Consider the following 24,533-nt stretch of genomic DNA (forward strand, 5'->3'; position numbering starts at 1 on the left):
CGAAAATGAAAAACTGACTCAAAAACCCTAATTTGGATTGCGATATTTGTCGATTTGGGATTGGAATTCTCAACTCTGTGGGCCGTTTTCTGCAAACGAGTGGTTCTCAGCGCTCGTTGCTTGCCAAGCAATAAAAATCTACCAAGATTTCGCACAATCGTCTCCACTTGGATAGGTAATTTCGGTGGCGACTAGAGAATTTCGAGTCTTGTAAATTGGATAGTATATCGGCTCGATATTTTCCGCCATGAGAGCACTCCAAGCTTCCTCCTCGTACGGCGCCATCGCCGTTCCAATCGCTGCACCTCCCGCGCCTTCGCGTCGCCGCCGCGCTATTTCGGCTAAAAGTAACGTCAGAATTACCCCTCTTTTTGTTTCTTTTGCAATAAAATAATTCTTCTCATAGACTTTCGGAAGGGAAACAGTACAGAATTAATTGATTGAGCTCTATTGCAGCTGAACCGACGGAGAAATCAGTGGAAATAATGAGGAAATTCTCGGAGCAGTATGCGCGGAGGTCGGGCACTTATTTCTGCGTTGATAAAAGTGTGACATCCGTTGTTATCAAGGTATTCATTCCTTTCTTATTTGCTCGTTACATTTTCATGTTTCATTTTATCTGTTTCTTTGGTGGCAAACATCACTAACGAATTTTTTCTCTTGTGAAGTAAGAATTTGATTTAATTTTTGTCTACAAGTTTGGATTGAAAAAACATAAAAATGAAAATCATTAAGCTGAAGAAACAACTGAACATTTCCAACTCCTAAAGGAATAATATAGTTAATGTTCACTGTTCTAATTTTCTTGTTTGTTTATATGTTCTTGCCAAACAATTTGGGAATGTTGTTTAGTCATAGGCTAATCTGCAAAAAAATTCATTACTCGAAAGCAGCAAATGGATCGTGTTGTTTATGTATGTTTTCATTGTTACAGGGATTGGCAGAACACAAGGATACATTGGGGGCACCCCTCTGCCCTTGTAGGTAATTATCATTCGGTAAAGTCTTCTGTTGTTTGGGAAATTCTTTTTCGACTCCTGTCTGCAAAACAAATGTTTTTTGTTTGGTTTTGGTTATAGGCACTATGATGATAAACCTGCCGAGGCACAGCAGGGTTTTTGGAACTGTCCCTGTGTTCCTATGAGAGAGAGGTATGTAATGCCTGGTACCAAATGATGTTGCTTTTTTCCATGTCTTATTGGTTTGGAAGATCACATTGATCGTTCCTTGCATTCTTTCTCAAGAAATTGGGACATTAGTCGTTTGATGTAATGCCTGTTACCGAATGATGTTGCTTTTTTCCATGTCTTATTGGTAAGGAAGATCACCTTGATCATTTCTTGCATTCTTGCTTGAGAAATTGGGATATTACTATTAGTCATTAGATGAAACGTCTGGTACCGCATGATGTTGCTTTTTTCCATGTCTAATTGTGTTGGAAGTTCATATTGATCGATTATTGCATTCTTGCTTGAGGAATTGGATATTAGTCGTTAGATTTGATGGGTGACAGTATAATAGATATGTATGCGTGTGCTGTGCTGTCTCTTTTTGTGCTGATTTTTTAGTTGCGGCAATTCTTGTAACCTTCATCTTTCGAAAGGCCATTTTTTGTAAGACCAAGTTCTAGATATGCGTTCAATGAACAACAAATTTCAATCTTAAGTCTCAAAAAGAGTTGTTTGTTGATTTGATCACTCATTGACAATAATCTTATGTTCTTGGTTTGCTTTGTTTGTTTTTTTGCCTCGGCAGGAAGGAATGCCACTGCATGCTTTTTCTAACACCCGACAATGACTTTGCCGGCCAAGAACAGGTAATGTCGAATGCCTATCTCTTCCAAACACCCATCATGTAAAGAAATCTTTGTATATGATATCCGGGCATTGTGTTTGTTCGATCAAAATCTTTACTTACCGTTGGGTCGAGTGCCGTGTGCAGGGCATTACAATGGAAGAGATCAGAGAAACAACAGCAAGTATGTGAGGGGGGAAATGATCCATCCGCCATTGTTGACAGTGCAGTGTTTTTTTGTATGTCTTTAAAGTGGCTTTGTATCAAATATCACTCATTACTACTACCACTCTATTGCAAATAATACAGTGTTACTAAACTTACCAAATCCCTTGATGAATTTTTCAATGTTTTTAAAAGAATATCAAAATAAAGAGACAAATGTTCGCATGTAGCATCATCCATTATCATTTTGGTCCCTTGTAAATTTTTTTTTACAAAATTGGGAAAGATTTATCTGATACATATGTAGCAATTTTTATTAGTTGTTAATGTTAATTCATATGGTTTTGAAGTTGTTAGGGACCTTTTCAACAAGTATATATTAACTTAGTGAGATATTGAATCAACCGGTCTGGGTGGTGTAGTTGGTTATCACGCTAGTCTCACACACTAGAGGTCCCCGGTTCGAACCCGGGCTCAGACATTATCTCTTTTTAATTTTTATTTTTTTTCTAAATTTTCCTACAATTGTGATCGTTATCCAAACAAATGAACTAGGGATGTCAAATGGGGCGGGTCAGACTCGAATCCGCTTTTAATGGGGCGGGTTCGGGTCTAAATAATATGTTTCGGAGCGGGTTGTAGACTTAAAATTTTAAATCCGGCCGAGTTCGAGGCGGGTTACAGGTTTTACTAAAAACCCGCCCCAATTCGGATCCCGATTCGGACCCGAACCCGGATATTTTTTAAAATTATTATAACTAATATATATGTACATTTATATGATAAAAATATATCATTTATTTACTTAAACAATTTTAAATATAAATTTCAATTAGTCGCCTGCTCCAAATAATTTTTTAAAATTATTATACCTAATATATGTATATTTATATAATAAAAATATATTATTTATTTATTTATCTTATTTTTATGGATCAATATTTGATTCTTTTTAGATTTTTTTTGTGCTTTTAATGCTATTTGTTTTAGTATTCAATTGTTAAAAAAAGATTTATTATTATATATTTAAAAAAAAAAACGGGTTTGTCTGATTGGCCCCGAACCCTCCGTGTTCGGGGCAAGACGGGTCCTGAAGCCGGATGAAAGCGGGATGGGGCGGATCTCAAAGCCTAATATTTTATAGCAGGGCGGGTCTCGGGCCTTCAGAATCCATCCCGAACCCCCCCCCCCCCCCCCCGTTGAGATCCCTAGAATCAAATTACCCAAGTAACATCGAAAGTATTTATTTATTAATAGAGAGTTTGACCGGCTGCGTTTTTAATAAATTTAATTCATATATATATGTATGTGCAATTATTTCAGTTGATTAAATATGCCTTGGAAAAGATTACGTGCATGCATGGGTGGTTGGTCATACTCATTGTTGCCGCTGCTATTTATCTATTTATTTATTACTTGATTATTTGTTATAATCTGTGCTGTGCTAATTAACAGATTTTCTTAATATTTTATTTCAAAATTTTGTGTTGATTATTTGGGAAACAGAACCACAAACAGAAAATTGTGAGTGATTATGAATTTCATTAATCAGTTTAATCATTTAAAAAAATAAAACAGTGGATGTGGTAATATAAAAAATATTCAAATTAGCGTATTTAGAAACCTATTTTATAATATTAAATATCCATTTTTAATTATTTTTTATATATATAAAAAAAAACATGTCTATAACACATAAGAATTTCTGTTGTAAATTTTATGAGAAAAATTAATACATTAATAAATAAATATAATACATATTAATATTTTATACTCTCTCCAGTCAGCCTCTAAGGTCATATTTACCTTTTGCGTCATTTTATTAATATTAAAAATATCTTTATAAATGTTCTTCTATTAATATTATAAGACGTTAAATATTTTTGTAATTTTTTTTTAATTTGTACTATATTGAAAATAATAATTAATATTCAAACATCATCATATTATCTAATATTTAATTATGTATGGATTGGATCAATGCTAATAAATTCCCAATAACGGCTTAGTGATTTTATATATATATATATATATATTTCCATGCAGGAATTGAAATACGAAAAGGCTAAATCTCAACTTGAAGTGATCTAAAAATTATGAAGGTGACAGTGACAAGCCGGCTTCTAGTGAAGCCAGCCGAGCCGACGTATTCCGGCTTCATACCCTTATCCGACTTGGACCTCGTCGGCAGCCTCGCCCACGTCCCCACCGTCCATTTCTACGATCCGCCGCCGCCGGAATTCCGTACTTCCGTCTTCCAAACCCTCAAAGCCTCCTTGTCCAAATCCCTCGTCGCCTTCTACCCCCTCGCCGGTCGTCTCAGCCGCGCCGACCGCCCCGGCCGCTACCAGATCCACTGCAATGCCGCCGGCATCCTCCTTGCGGAGGCGGAATCCGCCTCCGCCGTTAAGGACCTGGCGGATTCCGACCTCCGACCGCTCGTCCCCTCCGTGGACTTCAAGACGACGGCGGCGGCAGAGTACCCGCTGCTGGTTGCGCAGGTCACCAGGTTCGCCTGCGGCGGCGTCTCCGTCGGAGTTGCCATGTCGCATGCGGTGGTGGATGGAATCGCTGCCGCTAATTTTATACGGCAGTGGGCCAGAGTTTCGAGAGGAGAGGCGATGGAGATGGCGCCGTTCGTCGATCGGAAAGTGCTCGTCAATTTGGGGAATGTGCAGTCGCCGGTGAGGCCAGTGGAGTTCGACGATTTGTTTGATGAGAAATTAGAGGCCAAAACTATTATTACTTCCTCGCCGCCGCCGCCCTCTTGCAAAAGAGCTACCTTTAAGATCACACAATCTCAGGTGCCTAACATTTTTAAAGCAGTTAAGAAGAGTTAAAAATATAAAAGAAAAACAACAAATATAAGATTTTCCTTTATGATTATTTATTTTCCTTTAATAAAAAAGGGAATGTTTTTTTGTAACAGAGGGTGTGTTTATTTGTGTTTTAATTTAAAATATATATATTTTTTAAATATAAGTTATGAGACATTAGTAATATAAAAATTATAAGAAAATATAGTATATATATTTTTTTAAAAAATATTATATTTTATATTTATATAATTTTACTATTACATTTTATTTTAGTAAAACATACTTCCACCGTCGTTCAAATATGTGCTCATTTGATCAGACACAAATTTTAATAAAAGTGAATAATAATTGTTAATTTTTCCTTTTGCATTAAAAAGCAGTACAAAAATGGAATAATTTTTTTACTTAAAAATATTTTTTGATGTCAATCTAAAAAGAAAAATGAGCATATACATATTTGAGTGAATATATTTATACTATTAAATGTTATCAATGATTATTAATAAAATTTTAATATTTTTTTAGTTGAATGCCAAAAGCAAATATATATTTTTAGAGGTAGAGGAAAATAATATAAGAAATAACAAATACATATATATCTATAATATTTTTATTTCAAAAATAATTTTGTATGGAGTATTACAGTATTTAATATAAAATGATTATATTTATTTATTTTTTTATTAGGAGACAACAATTATAGTATTTTTTGTTTTGAATTTCTTTTTAATGAAGAAGACTTTTTTTCATTTTTTTTTTTCTTTTTCTTTTATGCGTTAGATAATACAAAATAAAAATAATCAATGCATTTTATTGCTCAGTTTCTTTTTTTGCTTTCTATCATCATTAGAAACAAAGGACTAATAATTTGTATAAATTCTATATATTTGTACATTAATCTATTATAACAATTACTTATATTTTGCGATACATATAAAAAATTATTTATATTTATTTCTCCAGAAAAAATATCTAAATTAATTTTTCTATAATATTTATTAATATTCAATTGTTCTTGTGTAAAAAAAATAAAAATTAATTATATAAGATGTACCTTAACATTACTTTTTTATTAGTGACTTTATAATTATTTGTATATATTTTTAGAGTATATTTTACCCTGAAAGCTATAATATATATTTCTTTTGATGTTAAAAATATTTTAATGGTTCATTTGTTATTTCAAAAAATTATAATAAAAATATAATGTTTTCTTATATATTTACTTCGTAATAATTTCACAAGAGCCTAGAATATAATAATAATAATAATAATAATAATAATAATAATAATAATGTTTGCATGCAGGTCGAAGCTTTGAGAAGCAAAGCTAACGAGGGACGAGTGAATTCACCGTTGACTCGTTTCGAGGCCATAGCAGCGCACATATGGCGGTGCGCCGCCAGGGCCTGGGCCGGCGACGGCGGCAAGGAGATTCGCCTCGGAATGTCTGTTGAATTTCGGAGTCGTATCGGGCTGCCCAAGTCCTATCTGGGCAACGCCGTGCTGGACGTGGTAGCCTGCTGCGCCTCCGGGCAGCTGGTGTCGCAGCCGCTGGGGCAGGCGGCGGGGAAGCTCCGGGAAGCTCTGAAGAAGGTAGACGGTGAGTACCTGGAGAACACGTGCGGTTTTCTCAAGGGGGTCCAGGATTTGAGCTGCTTCCAAGACCAGGAGCAGGAGCAGATGAGTCGGCGGAAAGTGCTGGTGACGAGCTGGCTGACGCTGGAGCTGGAGGGCGTGGACTTCGGGTGGGGGAAGGAGGCTTCCGTAGTCCCGGTTGAGTACGGACATGCAGGGGAGTGCTTGATTCAGAACGATAAAGCGAGATCTGGATCTGTTGTTGTGGTTGTCTGCCTTCAGGACAGTCATATTCAACCTTTTACCGACTTCTTCCTTCAATATTAATCTAATCTTATCCTCTTATTGGATTTCAATTCAATAAAATTATGGAGCATTATCATGTTTTGGGTAACAATTGCAAACCAAACAGACCCTTAAGGAAAATGATAGTATTACTATTATATACCCCTTCCTCCATGGTAAAAATTCTATTATTATCACTAGAAAGCTTCAAGACTACCAAGTGCTATTGCCTTTTCATGTTGGATCGCAATCAGGACTACGGCTACAGTGCTGAGTTTTAAAATTCAGCAATGTGTTGACAACGCACCACAACACACGGTATGTTGTTAGATAACACACGGTGTTATTGCCGACACCACACCGTCATATAATACAAATACAGCACATACTATAGTTTATACAGCACAATCAATATTTGATTTCAACACACCATGTACTGTTATACAATATATTTGTAAGTATGAACCAACAATACAAATATAACACATGAACTGACAACACATGTTATAGTCTTATATAGCACAAATACTAAGGGCATCTCCAACCTAGCGCCATTAATGGCGCTGGGTTGGATCCAACCCAGCGCCATTAATGGCGCTGGGTTGGATCCAACCGACGCCAAATCCAATGCCAAAAAATGATTTGGATGCTACAGTGCAATGCCAAAAAATGGCGTTGCTTCCTTCTTTTTTTAATTTTTTTTTTCTAAATTTAAAAAAAATTATTTTAAATTATAAAAATAAAAAGTTGTTTAAAATAATAGGAAAAATTGAATATTTGAAAAATTATAGTGAAAAATAGAGTTATGGTTGGAGAAATTACCGTAGCACTTTATAAATGGAGTTGATGGGTTGAAGATGACCTAATTGATTTCAACACACCACTGTTATACAACACGCTATAATTATATAAATAAACAACATCATAATAAGACTGTGTGTTGTTTGTATATATATTACGGATGTTGATTTAAAAAATCAATACGGTTCTAATTTTTTAATTCAGCACCCTAATCGTTCTCATATTAAATAAGATCATCCAAGATGGAAATTAAGAGTGAGGAGTAATAACCTCTACGCTCGCGAATCCTTCTTAACTTGCACTTTGAAATTGCAACCGATTAAGAGATTGACGAGAATCTTCAAACAAGTTCTGAGCATTGCCAGTAATCAAATACAATTATATACGTATACCTGTATATATTATACAGGGCTGTCTCAGATATTTTCAAGGCTTCGAGCAAAAAAATAAATATTAGACTCCATAAATATATATATATATGTGTGTGTGTGTGTTTGCTGGTATGAAGTTGATTGGGGGGCCTAGTTTGCGATACATATCGACTATTATAACATTTCACACTATCTAGAATATTAAAACCAATAATTCAATAATAATAACTATAAATTCTAAAGGCAAAGAATATATGATTAATTTTTTAAAAAAATTGGTTAGAATTTATTAAAATTATAATTGGATTTGAGATTAATTTTAGAAAAATTATAGTTAGAGTTTATTAAAATTAGAACGGCATTAAATAATTGTTAAAAAAAAATGAGATAAAATTTAAATTAAAGTTTAATAATTAATATATCTAATAATAATAATGCACTCTAAAAATATTTATAAATTCTAAAGGTGAGGAAGATAGATTTAATTTTAGAAAATTTAGGTTATAAATTAATTCTAGAATTAAAAATTAGATTGGATAATAGTTAGAAAAATAAAGGATAAAATTTAAATTAAATTATAATATATCTCATAATCGTAAAATCAAATAAAAAATATGCGTCCTATCGAAGTAGAGGCTCTGAGCAATTGCTCAGATTGCTCCAGCCGAATATATATATAGATATGGAAACGGAGACCTCCAAAGCCGTGGAAACAACAGGAATAGCAGAGTCGGGCATACTTCCTTCAGTGCATGATTTCATGGCAGAAACGCTACACACAACCACGCATCTGGAAAACCATCGTGAGGATGTCAGAAGGAGACACCGAACTTGGAAAACCATTCTGAGCAGTGACAGAACTAGGTTTCGAGGTTAGGAAGGACGAAATTATGTAGTCGGTTTTGATCTTTTATGGTATTATTTGGGTTTTAATATATTTTAAATTGTTAACCGTTGATATTAGTCCAAATTGGCGGTTCAATTTTTTTATATAAAAATTTATTTCGATAATATAAAAAAAATAATATTTTGTGTTAAATATTGACTTTTCTAAATTAATAGAATATATTATAGATATTAAAAATGATGTAACAAGGGAAAAAATAATATATAAATTTTATTTTTTAAAAACTAAAAAAAGAATATTTTCCGTCTATGAACATGAGGATGTCAAAAGGAGACACCGAGATAAAAACGGCATACTCGGAATACCAAGGAACATATCAGTCTCTCCAAGATTTTTAATAGTAAACTCCTGATGAAGGAATTCCTTGACTGTTTTGATTTCCATAAAGTCAGTTCCGGTGAGAAGAATGTCATCGATATCACCAACAAGGCAATAAAGCAAAGACCACGATATAGTGTGAGCAAACGGTGATCATATGTGGATTGTTGAAAGTCATAACAATCTTGGCATCAAATTGCTTGTACTATTACCTAGGAGCTTGCTTGAGTCCACAGAGGGATTTTTTCAGCTTGCATACTTTCTTTGGAGGTATGTGACTTCCTTGGGTGGTGTCATATAAATTTCCTCTTTAATGCAGCAATGCAGGAATGCATTATTCACGTCAAGTTTGTGAACTTTCCAATGCTTGGTGGAAGCTATTGCCAAGAACATCTTCATTGTCACACTTTTAGTAACCGGTGCAAATGATTCTGTATAATCTTTCATTGGAATCTGTAAGTATCCTTTGGCGACAAGCCGAGCTTTGAATTTTCGCACTCCTTCATCAACATTTATTTTAATTCTATACACCCATATACATAAGATATGCTTTGCTCATTTGGGCAAGGTAGTGACCTCCCACGTATTGTTCCTGTGTAAAGCTTCAAAATCTTCCTCCATTGCAGCTCTCTAAGCAGCATCTTTGTGAGCTTGAACATAGGATGTTGATTCTTGCATATCAATAGAAAAAACACTATGCCAAATACATAAAGATGATGGGTTATAGTTGAAAAGCGAGATGGTAAGAGGGCTGACATAATTTGTCATCCAAGTCGATTTTTCAGTAATTTGGTTGGAACAGATAGGAAAGGACTAAAGGCCGGATCATGTCTTGTGTTTATTGAGTGGATGTAGGGTTAGATATGGGAGTTTTGGCTTTGGAATCAAGGCAAAATGATGATGTGTTTGGGTGGATGAGTGATGAAGATGGTGTAATAGATGGCAGTTTTTGAGGTTCTGTGTTTTGGATGATAGTTGGATTGGGTGTTGGTTGCAAAATGGGTGTGCCTAGTAGGTAATTGGAGGGAGGCTGGTTTGGATATGCCAGGTCAGTGTTAGGTGGTGTAGGAAGTGCGGGATTAACATAAGATTGGTAAGAAACTCATTTTTATAGAAGACAACGTCTCTAACAGTAAGACACTTCTTGCTTTATATATCATATAGCTTAAAACCCTTTTGGCCAACTGGGAAACCACGAAACAAACACTTGTAGGCTCTTGAATTAAGTTTGATTTTAGTAGATTTATTATTGACAACATAACATAAGCATCCAAATACTTTGAAATTGGATAGATAAGGTGTGGTGAAGTAAAGTTTTTCATAAAAAGTAGACCAGCCACATAATATGGTAGTCTGTTAAGGATGTAGGTAACATGTAAGAGGGCTTCACCCCAAAATCTTGAGGGCAAGTTTGCATGAAATAGCAAGGTTCTGGTTAATTGAAGAAAGTGTTTATGTTTTTATCTCAACTCTACCATTTTGTTGTGGATTGTAAGGGCATGAATGGTGATACTCAATGCAAAATCTTTGATATATCAGTTTACAGTGTTGGTTTAGGAATTCAGTACAATTATTGGTCCTGATTCTTTTAATGGTGTGATTGAAATGTGTTTGGATATAGAGGATAAAGTTTTCAATAATTCAAAAAATATTTTGCTTGTTTGGTATGAGATATGTCCAAGTAGCTCGTTAGTGGTTATTCATAACGGTTAAGAAATAGTGACATCCACTCATGATGAGTGTTATGTAAAATCTCCATAAATTCATATGCACAAGTTCAAAATTACATGTAGCATAAAATTCATTGCCAAACCTTCTATGCCAAAGTAGTGATTCTTTTGTTGATGTGATGTGAGGGCTGAGGTAAATTCATTGGTAGGGAAGACCTCTTTAGTTAAAATGTAAAGGTTGTTTTCTTATTTTCCAATTGCCAAAAGTTTTTTATAGCTCGGGTCCTGAATTTCACAAATGTCAGGTGAGTTTGCAGATAGACTATTAAGTATTAATAAAGCACTTATGGATAGGAGATTGTATTTAAAGGCAACCATATAGTATACTATTTTAAATATGATATGCATATATGACAAGTAGCTCCACTGTCAATTAACTAAGAATCGTTATCCAAATATGCAAAGTTAAAAAAGAGTGTACTACCTGAAAATTCAATATTTAGTTGGTACAAGCAAACGGTGAATATGAGGATTTTTCATTTGAAGCTTATGCACTTCATTTTTCACCAAGGGAGTAATAATTAATTTCAATTAATTGAAACAATTCTATTAATTAATTTATTGACTATGATACATTACTAACTCACCAAAAATCAATTTTGAGATTTTTGTTAACTTAAATTGATTATTACAATCAAAATTCCAAAGTACAGTTTTTTCTCTACTACTATAGTACTTATTTATCATTTACTTGTAATATTTTGTACTTGATTTTACAATTTCAATTTTTTTCATTCAAAATATCAAACAAAAATATTTATTTTTATTTATTATAGTATATTAAAATTTAATTTTATATTCTAAATAACACATCAATTTATAATTATATCATATCAAATAACTATTTTAATTTAAAATTTTCTTATTTAAAAACAAAATTTAAAACTAAAATCTTACAAATAAATACACCGAAATTGCATGGAAATTGGCAACCTCAACTTTTCCTGTGCATAATAGTTAAAAATATTATAACTAGTCCTGTAAACCATGTGCATATTATTTAATAATTTATAGTTTATACTGGAATTTGTTTAGTTAGTATTTTATTTTGAAATGATTTTCTTTAGGGATGAAAATTTATATTAATAAGATACAAAAATAGTAATATTTCAAATTGAATTGTTAATTTTATATAAAATAATAGAATATAAATGTTCTATATTAAAAATTATGTAAAAAACTATTCGATAAATATGTAATTTTTTTAAAAAAAAAATAAAAATCTTACTATTTATATCATTATTAAACTTTATTATAGTTAAAAAATAATATATATGAATATTATAAAAATTATAAAAAAAAATACAACAATGCCTTATATTTGTGATGAAATAATTAAATTGAAGCAAACGAAATCCAAACAAATTTAATATACATCGTAAATTGGAATGAACTGTACAAAACAATCACATAAAAACCCATATAAAAGATCATGCACTAATTGTGTTTACTTTGAAATAAAATAAAATTTGATATAATAATGTTATAATCAAATATTATTAATTTTTCTCTTATAGATAATATTAATATTAAAAAAACTATTTTATCTTTTATTAATACCTAATTTACTACTCCCTCCGTCTCAAACATCCTGCAACATTTTTTTGTATGTCCCAAACATCCTGCAACATTTCCAAAATAGAAAATAATTAATCATACTTAATCCTTTGCCATCACTTTATCCACTCACATCATCTAAATAAAAAAATAAAATATACATTTTTTTTCTCCATCACATCACTTAATTTCTAAATTATCCTACTTAATACTACCCACCTAAAAATTCGTGCCAAAAGTAAATATTGCACTTTGTTTGGAACGGAAGGAGTATTATTTTTTATTGTATAATTAAAAATATTTTTAAACAATTCTTTTAATCCAAACCCTAAGCCCAAACCCTTAATACATATCCCTTGTTCCAAGTCCAATTAGTCTAACCCAAATGTGAGTTTGTTTGATTTTTTTTTGGAGTAGTTTTAGTTATAAATATAAATATAGAAATTAGTTTGGGAGAATTTTAATAGAAGAAGTCAGTTTTCAAGAGAGTGAATCTGCGAGGGAGATGAGACATAGAGGTTGCGTTCTTTTCTGAATTTGACATAAGCTTTTTACTATTCAATTTTTTTTTTTTTTTTTTTAAATATCAAACCACATAGGTACTTTTCTTTTTTATATATATATATATATATTATACTATAATTTTTATTTTATATTCAAAACATCACATCATTATCTATTTATATCAAATCAAACAACTATTAAAATTTAATTTTTCACTATTAAAAAATCAAAACCCAATAACTCAAACCAACAAACAAACACACCGAGAGTGATATCGGTGAGTGTTTTCTGACAAGTTTCGAGCATTTTTCAGTGTCGATTTCGGCGGGTGCCAAAGCTTAGAGTGTTGCATCTACCTCCTACCTCGTGGTTACCTCAGATCATTTCACCACTAAGGGTATGTTGGAATATTAATAACAAATCCGAGACGTGGCGACAAAATCAAATCACCAAATCTGATAACGATTTCGGATATCAGATTCAGATAAATCCGAGCTTCGCGTGGGACACAATTTTCTTGAAGCGAATTCGGCCGCCACCGATCGTCTCCTATGATAGAACGGATTGAACGGAATTGCAGATTCCGCGAACCGAATTAAAAGACAGAGAGATTTTTCTGAGGATATTTTGATTGCAAAAAAAGCTTTTTTTGATATCTGAAAATCCTAAAGGAGAAAAAAAATAAAATCGCTTAAAAAAAAAAGATCATTTATCCAATAATTGACTTCAATTAAAATTAGATTTAATTTATTAGGCTTGGCCCGTGTAGCCCACGGGCCCAAATCTAAGGCCCATCTTTGATATATTATATATATCTTTCAAGCATAGGCCCAAATTCAAGCCATAGAGCCCAAACCCAAACCAATTTTGACATTTATTACTTCATTAGTGATAAGTTAATATAGTGGGTTGATTTTGTTTGTATCCACGTGGGAGACAAAACTCTTCATTTCTCTTATCTTCTCTCCAACGGAGTCTTAGCCTTAATCTCGTCGTCCCTCGCCAGGGGAGGATCGGAGGTTGTTCGGGTCCGATTGGGAAAGAATCGGAGCTATTGGGAGTCGCCGGAGGAGTATATGTTAGAAGTAGTTCAAGCGTTCTGAAGGCCGCCGATCTATTCCCACCCGGGGGTAATGCCGGAGAAGAAAGCCGCCGTCCGTTAGCCGCTCTCAGTGACACCGTCGATCTGCTGGATTTTCTTCCGAGGAGAGCCGCCACCAGAGGAAGTCGCCCCTGCTGTTGCCGGAAGACGCTGCCATTCGCTGCTTGGAATCACCGATGTATTAATATTATTTTGGTTTTATTCGAATTTGTTTTCTCTAATTGATTTGTATAACTTTGTTTACGAGAATAATTTCATTGATCCGGAATATAAATTCACAACAATACTCTTATAAAGTAATCAATTAAAAGAAAATATATTGAATTATTTTAGCAAATAATTATATAATTATCGCATATTATACCGGTAAACTATATTTACTATTTTTATTATTTGATCTTATAATATATATTTAAATTGAACAAATTTAAAATTTTTAATAATATTAAAATATTTATGTGAAATATAGATAAAAATAGGTAATATTATTTTATTACACATAATTACTATACACTTCTTGTATATGTTCAATTAAAGCATGTTTAAAATAAATTTCTTTATTTCTAATTCAAATATACCGTTCTTCTTTTATTATCATATTATGCATAATAATGAACGTAGATATTATATCATACAAAATATTTTTCTATCTTTCCTACATGATTCTTGTTTTTGTGTAAATAATTTTTATTCGGGCCACGCTAGTTGCTAATAGTTTGCACGATAATAGCTAATTTAGGATAGATTTCATCAGCTAAATAATAGTCAATTTTATACTACTTTCCTTGATATAATAATGTGGGCGATGTGCAACATCTAAAGTAAAATTTCTAAACAATGTTAAGTAAAATTTCTAAACAATGTTGAAGAGTTTAAAACATTAATATCATTAATGGTTCCAGGTAAACTAAATTATACATGAAAAATTCAAAGATCACAATATACCGCAACTTCAAGAATTACTGATGGATTTCCACTACCGACTGCATATTGGTTTATCCAAGCGGTTGAACAATTTAATATTCAATATCCAATATTCAATCATCAACTACATCATTTACTAACGTTATATATAATTTAATACCCAACATCCAACTTTCAACCATCAACTATATCATTTACTAAGGTTGTATTTAATTTAACACACAATATCCAAGTATCAACCATCAACTACATCATTTACTAATATTGCATTTAATTTAACACCCAACATCCAACTACATCAATTTATTATCATTTCATTTATTCCAACATCTGTCATCCAACTTTCAACCACTTTATTAATTTTACAACATAAATACTCTTACAAATTTCTCTTATAAATAGTGGCAATAGCCATTTACAACTCACAAATTTCTTCTTTTCCTTCTTGCTTTCATTTCTACATTGCATAACTATAATAATCATGTTTGAGCGATCTATTGACTATAATGATGAGGAAGATAACTTTGGTGATTTTTCTCACCAACGATCAATAGGTGTGAAAAAATCAAAGCTGAAAAGAAAAAAAAAATGAAGAAGTGTGTACGGCTGATTTGCTAAGTTACGTAAGCACAATGCAGAACTTCGGGAAATGACGAGGAACAGTGCCTTTGACAGACAAATATTTTATGCTTAAACAACGAAAAATAGAACTCGAACAAGCTACATAGAAGATAAAATTGTGTCCTTTGACTTGAGCAACATCATTGATTCAGCTACTTATGCTTATTATAAGTGGAAAAAAGAAAAAATTGTGCGCAAAAGGACGAAAAGTCCACCTAAAATTCTTTATCAGGTTTGAGCCAATATTTCAATAGTTTAGATGAAAATCCAAAAGGTTAGATGATTACTAGATATTGAATATTTAATTCAATATTATATTTTTAGATTTATTTCAATAGTTTGGATGAAAATCCAAACAATTTTGGTGATTAGTAAATATTGTATGTTTAATTTCATATTGCATTCTTCGGTTTATTTATTGTTTAATGTTTTTTTTTTTATATATATAATATTATTTATCAAATATTATAATAATTTAAATTTAATATAAATAATTTATAATTATTTTATCATAATTCATTGGTAATCAATCAAAACAATAGTTACTGTGTTTCTGTGCTTCCCTCAAAAGTTAGGGAACTATAATCAAATTTCGAATAAACACAACAGATTACATGTCGAATGAATTTCAATTAAAGGAAAAGAGCATATTAACAAGAAGGTATGTAAAAGAGATAGATGATCATACTTTTCTGTCGACATGAAGCTCCATTTGCAGGAAAGGAATGCTGCAGCAGAAAATGGCGTCCTGCATCACAATCTGCAAAAAACCTTTGTGAAACTAACAGCAGCAAAACAAACTCAGGGTAAGTTTTTGGTAAAAATGGGAAAAAAGAATTGAGACAATCACAATTCATGTCATTCAACAGTTCAATCAAGAAAAACACTTTGCATATGAGGTGTGTCATAACCCCATTTTTATCTCCAAAACAATAAGCAAATTAATACATGTAAATTAATCAAAGTTCCACACTAAAAACTCTCCCAAAACAACTTCAAAGAGATAGCAAGCAACAAACATGTTAAAATGGCACCAAGTATCGAATTTGGAACACAACAGATAGAACATCTTGAAGAAACAAGCAGCACAAATAGAAGAAGAAAGCATATGTAAGTATGTGATCTGTAAGATGAATCAGAAGAAAGATTTTCAAATGAATTACCTGGACTGAACCAAAGCAGAATTCATTATCAAAGATAACAAATTCGGGAGATCAGTCGTGTGTATACCATATTGCAAGCAAGCACAAGTTCGAAACTTCACAACCTATATTACCACACAATTGACATTTTCGACAAATCAATGAGCAAAGAAACACAGTAACAATGACTTCCATGAATCAACAATACCAATTCAATGACGATCAATCAAATAAATAACAAGGCAGTTGGATTTAATATTTGTCAGAAAATGCAAAGTAGTCAAGTAGATACGACGATTCAAAGCACATTACGGCATGCATTCAACAATTGTATGTGAACCGAATTAGTTGCAAAAACATGTTTCCCTGTCTCAGCACATGAAGTAGCACAAAAAAGATGGCATTCACAAAACTGTCAAGTCCAATGAATATTACTTTCGATATATGTAAGCACTATTCTTATCATCTACGATCCAACAAATGCTTCAACATGATCTTTCTGCAGAGGACGATACTTCAATTTTCATTGGCAAGATATGGGCCCAGAGGGAAAGAGGCAATCTCACGAACAGGGGTATACTCAACTACTGAAATCTCTGTTGCATATCCGCTAACCGAAAGCTTCTGATCACGTAAAACAGTAAATGCCTCAACGATGCGAGTCTTTTCCACTTCTTCAGCCACAGGACAATAAGGAATCCATCTATCCGGACGGTACTCATCCTCAATTTCAACACCTTCTTTCTTCAAGATATCAAACAACTGCGAATGAAATTGAAGAAGAGACAAAGACGGAGTCGGACCAAGAAACAAAACGTTATTGTCGGAAGGCAGGCTTCCAATTGAAGAGAAGGACAATGATATGGGTTCTTGCTTTGCAGCAAAGCTTTTTAGAATGTTCTCCAGCTTAGTGATTTCTACAAAAGGGATAGTAAACAAATTAACATGAGGCCTTGATCCAATCTCGATTAAATGAGTACTAATATGTCGCCGAGCCAACACATTCCAGGCCTTCAAAACCTGGTTCTCAAGCGCAGGATCAAAGTTCAGCTCAATCACATAGTATTCCGACATTATCTCTCCCTTTCCTTCCAAAGAAACAAACTGTTGAAGAAAAGAAATCACAGAATGAGCAGCAAATACCAAGAATTGTGACGCAACAAGCCATGAAAATTAAAAGAAATCAAATACAGAGTGAAGGATAAACGCATACACAAGACCCATACAGTATTCTAACAAGAAATCAATGATAATTCAAGGAAACCGAGCCAATTTACCAATTCTCAAAATCAGAAATTCCCAAAACCCTAAACCGAACCTAGAACACAAAATTGGAAATAAATAGAAGTTAGGAAACAACAGAAAGCTTAATTGCTCATACGAACAACGGATATAGAACAAAGTAATTCCAAGATTTATCAAACAAATCACTCACTGAAATGCATACTACAGGCTAAAAACTCAAAACTATTAAGCATGGAATACTTATGCAATGCATCGAATAAACAATATATTTCTTAGAAATTACCAACTCAACACTCCAACAGCTGCTCCTGCCGGAATCAATCGACGCGTTCACGAACTCCAACTGCTTTCACAGAGGCATAAACTTTTCTTGGTAAAGAAACGATCAACTTCACCTTCGAAGAGAACCAAAAATTTGTAAAATTTATACTCTTGACTCCACATTTCTTCTAAGTTATAAAAGGACCCACAAACTATCTAATATTTGCATTTCCCAACAGTATTTTGGGAAACTACCCGGCACGTGGTCGTTTGTGTTCTTAACCGCTGTTTATACATTTTTTAAAATTCTTAAATAGGATCCCGCAAACCAAATATTTTAATTAAAATGAGATGAAGGATATATTAATTATGTACAAATATAAATTTTATTTATTTATACAATATACTTCCTCTGTCCCACCATAGATAATTCTTTTTTTTTTTTTTAAGTATGTTCCAGATTATCCTAATAAGTTTATCAATTTTAAACATATTTAATAAATATAAATCAATTTAATTAAATTTATAACATCTTATAGGACACACTCAAAACTCATTTATATTTATCTCTCTCCTTAATTAACAAATATTTTTATCTACCTTTATAACTTCTCATTTTTTATAAAAACTAATTTATGGTAATGATAAATAAATAACTATATTTTTTTATTCATTTGTATTATATAAAATTTTATTGTCTACAAAATGATATCCATATTACATATATTTTATTGAGATATAATTCTAACAATATTTAAGATACCAACAACACTGCACATATAAAAAATAATAAAATATTATCATAACTTATTATTAATAACTTAATAACCTACATTACCTAAAATACCGTGTCTCTAACAAAATAACTCATCTTTCACGGGACGAAAAAAAGTATAATATAGTGGCCTTTATAGTGTTAGAGTTTCAAAATTCAGTAACTATGTATAACAATGATATTTGTTATTTTTATATTTTATCAGTTTACATAATCATGTTTTCGGTAAATGATTGTGTTTGAGAAAAAGGTTTTTGATAAACTTTTAGCTTTTTTCTTTAATTGTTTGACCGTAAAAAAAAAAAAAAAAAAAAAAAAAAATTATTCAAAGAGTTTTTTTATCAAAAAAAAATATATATATAATTTCTGAAAAGTTAATTTACCCGATATTTTAGAAAAACTTTTTTATTTTAATTTCTTTTATTCATTATTTACCCTTAAAAATTACTTTGTCCGTCCCATATAATTTGGATGTATTAATGTACATGCGAGAATTTAGGTAAAGTATAATTAATAAGTAATTAGTGAGTGTATTAGTAAAAATAATTATAAATTAAAATTAAGATAATAAAATAGTTTAATTAAGATTAAAAAATTATAAAAATTAAAATGTAATTAAAATGTATAATTATATTTTCAAAAAAGGAAATGACAAATTATGTGAGACGAAAGAAAATAAAAAATATAGACAAATTATGTGGGACGAAAAAAATAGAAAATATTGACAAATTACGTAGGACGGAGAGAGTATTTATTTATTTCATACATATAATTATATTTTTATTGAAGTATTTATTAATTATTTTAATATATTCAATTTACTACATTATAATTTTATTTTTGTAAATTTAAAATAATTACTGTGATTAATTATTACACATAAATAATTTTATTTGTAAAATATATAAATCTATTAAAATTAAATCAAATAAAAAAGATAAATATTATTAATTTTTTATTATATAAGTTTTTCATTAAAATTTAATAAATAATAATTAACATAATAAAAATATAAATACAAAATATTTATTATTTTATAGTTTACATAATTTCAATAAAAAATTATTATTGTTCTTTAATTAGAATATTTTTCTCAAATCTAAAAACTGAAAATAAATATGTTATAATATTTTTATAATTTTCAATTATTAACAAAAGTAATTTTAAAATTTTTTAAATCAAAATGAATAAAACTAAATATCATAAAAAATAACATATAAATGTCTTTGATTGTCATTTTACGTATAAACCGCTAATAGCAAACAATTGTTTTACTAAACACTTTAATATAAATCAATTAGTCAAACTAGCTAATTGAATCAGTTAATAATTAAAAGTTTTCAGCTAATTGTCAAATGCACCTTCAATATTCCTATGTTTTGGATATTTATATCATTTTTCCCTCAAACCTACATATAATTTATTTATAATAAATAATTTTATTTACTCACAATTTTATTATTCCATTTTAACAAATTAATAATCAATTTTTCATTATTTTTTTCCAACTTATCATACTATTTTCTTTTATCAGATTTTTAATAATTTTTTCATAATATACCATTTTAGGGTGTATTTACGATTTTAGTTTTGAATTTTGATTTTGAATAGTAAAATTTTTTGAATTAAAATAGTTGTTTGATATGATATAAATGTGTGTTGATATGATGTTTTAAATGTAAAATTAGATTTTAGTGTAATAAAATAAATAAAAATTGGATATTTAATTTGATATTTTTGAAGAAAAAAAAATTAAAATAGTAAAATTAGAAGTAAAACCTCACAATTAAAATTTTTTACATGTTCCACATTTATATTAAAAAAAAAATTATTTTAAATTTTCGTGCTCAAACAAAATAGTATAAAAATTCAAATAGTATATTTTATCAAAATATAATTTTAAAATTTTTCAAATATTGCTTTAATCAAATATATATTTCATTTCATTATTCAAATAAAAATAGTATATTTTATCAAAATATTATTTTTAAAATTTTTAAATATTACTTTAATCAAATATATATTTCATTTCATTATTAGTTAAACAAGTATTTTATTTCATCTAAATTTTGTACCATCAACAAAGACATTGGTGCCTGTGTTTCTTTTTGTTAGGGTTTGCTTAAGATTTTTTATTATTCACTATTATTTTTTTTAATACTCCTCTGTTCAACCAGAACTATATAGTTGCTTTAGATTAAAATACTCTATTCTGTCCAACCAAAAATATACATTTACTCGGCGCATAAATTAGCAAATAATAGTATTTTAATTATAGTGTGTAGGTAAAAGTAGTGTAATAATATTTTTGTCTTTATTTTTTTTTTGTATAAAAGTAATGATGTGATGTAAAGTAGGGGTATTTGTGAAAAAAAAAAGGTGGGATATTTAATTAAATAGTTATCTGATAATTAAACGTCCCAAAATAAAAATACATATATTTTCTAGTTAGACGGAAAAAATAATATTTAAAATTTTAAAAAATCATTCACTATTGTATTTAATATTAAAAATAATTTTATATTTGTATATTAACAAAGTATTAAAAATACTATTACTAATGAAGAGAGTATTAAAAATTAATTTTTTAATTTTTTATTTTTTTACATAAAAAATAATTTTAGATTTAAAATATGCATGAACACTTATTTTTATTACGTCAAATAATTAGTTTAATTAAAAGCTCTCAAATTTCAAATTTCAAATTTCAAACACTTACATCCTTGGACAATCTCAAATCGAATACTTTGTTTTCTCCAAAATTTCTCTAAAATTTTTATTGCACTCTATTTTTTTTTTTCTAAAAAATATTTCATATATATTCTTTGATTTAAAAATTTACATAACTTTTATTTATTTATACTTCTTTCATTCCGGTGCAAGATTGTCGTTTACTTTTTGCATGTAGATTTTTGAATATTAGTATTATAATGAGTTGTAGTAAAAAAGACGAAAATGCCCCTATTAGTATTGTGTAATATAAAAGTAATAACATTTGTATAATATAGCGTAAGTTGGAAGGATATTTATTATGTTAGGTAAATAGTACAATTATTAAATTAGGAAATAGTAACCCTGTTTTGGGATGGACAAAAATAAAAAATAACAACCTTACAATGGGACGGAGAATGTATATTAGTTCCAAAAATATTTGTTTTATAAATTCAAATTATACAATTCTAAAATTTTTTAACGACAATAATAATAATATAATAATAATAAATTCATACAAACCAAATCCCCACTTATTAAAATAATACAAAAAATAAAAAATAAATTTAAAAGAAATATATAACAAGAAATAAAACAAAAGACTTTACAAAACTCTTCCTAAAAAAATGGAGGAAGCTATTTAAAATTCTTCTATTTATAGGGTAATTCCATAAATGGGCTCTGTTAGAGATGTCCTTATAATTTGGATATGAATTTAAAAATTAAAAATAATATTGTTAGCATATTTTTGTACGTTGTTATATGGGCTCAGATATATATTTATATATATATATATATCAACATTGTAATTTTCTTTTTGGTTAATAATATAATTTTTATTTTCGCAGATATTATAATATAGTATCAGAACCAAATTAGGGTTTATTTTGTTCCAACCGTGCCTCGGCCTCCTGTTTCGATTTTCGACGTTCTGGGATGGTTGGTTTTGACATCTATTTCGAATTTATTTTGTGATTGTTACTAGGTTGGCTTACTCAGTCTGATTTTATGTACAATTTTTTTGCGCGCTATACTATTTTTTTTATCTTCTCGCTTCATAATATGACTTTTAATATGGATCGTGTGGACGCTTTTTAGATTACTTTTCTTCTTTCTGGTGATAATTATGATTTGCGGGCCAAATCTATGAAAAAGCTTCTTGATTGGTAAAAGATTATGTCGCTATGTTACTGACGACTTTCCTGCACCGGTTGCTCCTCTTGTCACTTTTGCGGTGCCCCTCACCAATAATGAACTCATGGATTATCGGAATGCTTTGGATGATTGGGATGATAAGAATCACATTATTCTTACTTGGATTCGGAATGCCTCTTCCAAGTCCATTCAGATTCAAGTATGCCGCATGGACACTGCCAAGAAAGCTCGGGATTATTTGTAGCATCGATAACAGGCCACTGGGGCTATGTATTATTATCAGCTTATCGGGTCGTTGAATGTGCTGACATATGAATCGAGAGTCAGGATATGAATGAGTTCCTTTCTACTATACAACCTATGTGGGATCGCATTGATGAAACATATATACAGATTTAGCATTTTCAGTTGATTCAGCTCTTGATGAAGCTTGGTTTAGAATATAAATTTGTGTGTGCTTCTTTACTTCATCATCATCCCTTGCCTTCCTTGGAGACAATGATGAAGGTGATTTTGTTTGAGGACACTCGTCCCAAGATGCTCAAGGCTCCTACCGTTGATTCAGCTCTAGCAGTTTCTTCTTCTACTCCTCATCGCAGAGATAATCGCAAGGATGTCCGACTACCTCAGTCTGATAAATTTCACAATTGCCCAAATGTTGATCATATTTTTATTCAATGTCATAAGGTTGAGTGTCGCTACTGTAATCAGAATGGTCATATCTGTCGACATTTTCCCAAGAATTCGAAGGCTAGTAAGTCTTCTTCTTCCGGCTCTTCCTCTGCCATTGCTACTGAGCGTATCATAGTCGCCTCCCACCTTTGAGGACCTTCGTCATCTGCTCACTCAGGTTCTATCGGTCCACCTTTCTTTAGCATTGATATCAGGTAACAACACTTGATATGTTGATTCTACCTGTTATAACCACATGACACCTGATCATTGTCTTTTACATTCCTCCGAACATGTCACCTCATTCCCTCATATACTTACCGCTAATGGCAGCTTCATGTGCATTACCCATACTGACCATATCTCGTTCCCTCACATTGTTAATAATTATGTCATTCCCAAAGTAGCCTTAAACCTTACGTTTGTCGGTCAATTGGTTGAGTAGGGTCTTACTGTAATTTTCTCTTCTTCTGGTGTGCAGGTTCAGGACACGCAAATAGGTTAGATACTTGGGACGGGTCGCAAGACAGACCGCTTATTTGAGCTTGACCACCTTTGCTCTCGCCAAACATCGTCCCATTCCTCTACAGTCTCTCATTCATCTTCCTATCACTGAAACCTCCGACTTGGTCATATCTCCCTATCTAAACTCAAGTCCCTTGCACATACAGGTGTTTTAGGTTTAGTTCGTTTTGAGTCTTTTGATTGTTTGCATTGTAAACTTGAAAAACATCCAACTTTACATTTTTTAATAACTTGTCTATTGCTGATAAACAATTTTCGTTTGTGTATTCTAACATTTGAGGGCCCTCTCATGTTGCTACTCTTATTAGGTTTCGTTGCTTTGTATTTTTTTTTATTGATGATTACTCTCGATTTATTTTGATTTACTTTATGTAGAACCGGTCCGAACTTGTCTCTATTTACTCTGCTAAAATGGTGCACACTCAGTTCTCGTGTCCTATTCAAACTATTCGCAATGATAATGCCCTCGAATATAAATTCTGTCCTTCTTAGTTTTCTGTCTACCCAGAGTACTCTTGTCTAGCGTTTATGTCCCTACACATCTGAGCAAAATAGTAGGTCCGAGTGCAG

At 31.0% G+C, this 24,533-nt stretch overlaps 4 protein-coding genes and 1 non-coding gene across 5 annotated transcripts; 4 read left to right on the forward strand and 1 right to left on the reverse strand.

Annotated features, from left to right (window-relative positions):
* Positions 1-23: 23 nt before the first annotated feature.
* LOC127240747 (ferredoxin-thioredoxin reductase catalytic chain, chloroplastic) lies at positions 24-2,188 on the forward strand. Its single transcript, XM_051259584.1, has 6 exons — positions 24-347; positions 457-569; positions 935-984; positions 1,080-1,151; positions 1,756-1,816; positions 1,942-2,188. Exons 1-6 carry the CDS (start codon positions 248-250, stop codon positions 1,984-1,986), a joined length of 441 nt encoding a protein of 146 aa, XP_051115541.1. The 5' UTR covers positions 24-247; the 3' UTR covers positions 1,987-2,188.
* Positions 2,189-2,366: 178 nt separating this feature from the next.
* Positions 2,367-2,440, forward strand: TRNAV-CAC (transfer RNA valine (anticodon CAC)). Its single transcript has one exon. It is a non-coding gene; the product is annotated as a tRNA-Val (tRNA).
* Positions 2,441-3,315: 875 nt separating this feature from the next.
* LOC127240521 (spermidine hydroxycinnamoyl transferase-like) lies at positions 3,316-4,799 on the forward strand. Its single transcript, XM_051259240.1, has 2 exons — positions 3,316-3,326; positions 4,043-4,799. The coding sequence occupies exons 1-2, from the start codon at positions 3,316-3,318 to the stop codon at positions 4,797-4,799; spliced, it is 768 nt and encodes a 255-aa protein (XP_051115197.1).
* Positions 4,800-6,080: 1,281 nt separating this feature from the next.
* Positions 6,081-6,683, forward strand: LOC127240522 (spermidine hydroxycinnamoyl transferase-like). Its single transcript, XM_051259241.1, has one exon. It carries the CDS (start codon positions 6,081-6,083, stop codon positions 6,681-6,683), a length of 603 nt encoding a protein of 200 aa, XP_051115198.1.
* Positions 6,684-16,907: 10,224 nt separating this feature from the next.
* LOC127240104 (uncharacterized) lies at positions 16,908-18,299 on the reverse strand. The gene is made up of 2 exons (XM_051258573.1): positions 18,147-18,299; positions 16,908-17,722 (listed from the first exon to the last, which is right to left on the reverse strand). Exon 2 carries the CDS (start codon positions 17,690-17,692, stop codon positions 17,135-17,137), a length of 558 nt encoding a protein of 185 aa, XP_051114530.1. The 5' UTR covers positions 17,693-17,722; positions 18,147-18,299; the 3' UTR covers positions 16,908-17,134.
* Positions 18,300-24,533: the final 6,234 nt, after the last annotated feature.

This window comes from Andrographis paniculata, unplaced genomic scaffold (genome assembly GCF_009805555.1).
Source record: "Andrographis paniculata isolate CXL003 unplaced genomic scaffold, ASM980555v1 Contig79END, whole genome shotgun sequence".
Lineage (NCBI taxonomy): Eukaryota > Viridiplantae > Streptophyta > Magnoliopsida > Lamiales > Acanthaceae > Andrographis > Andrographis paniculata.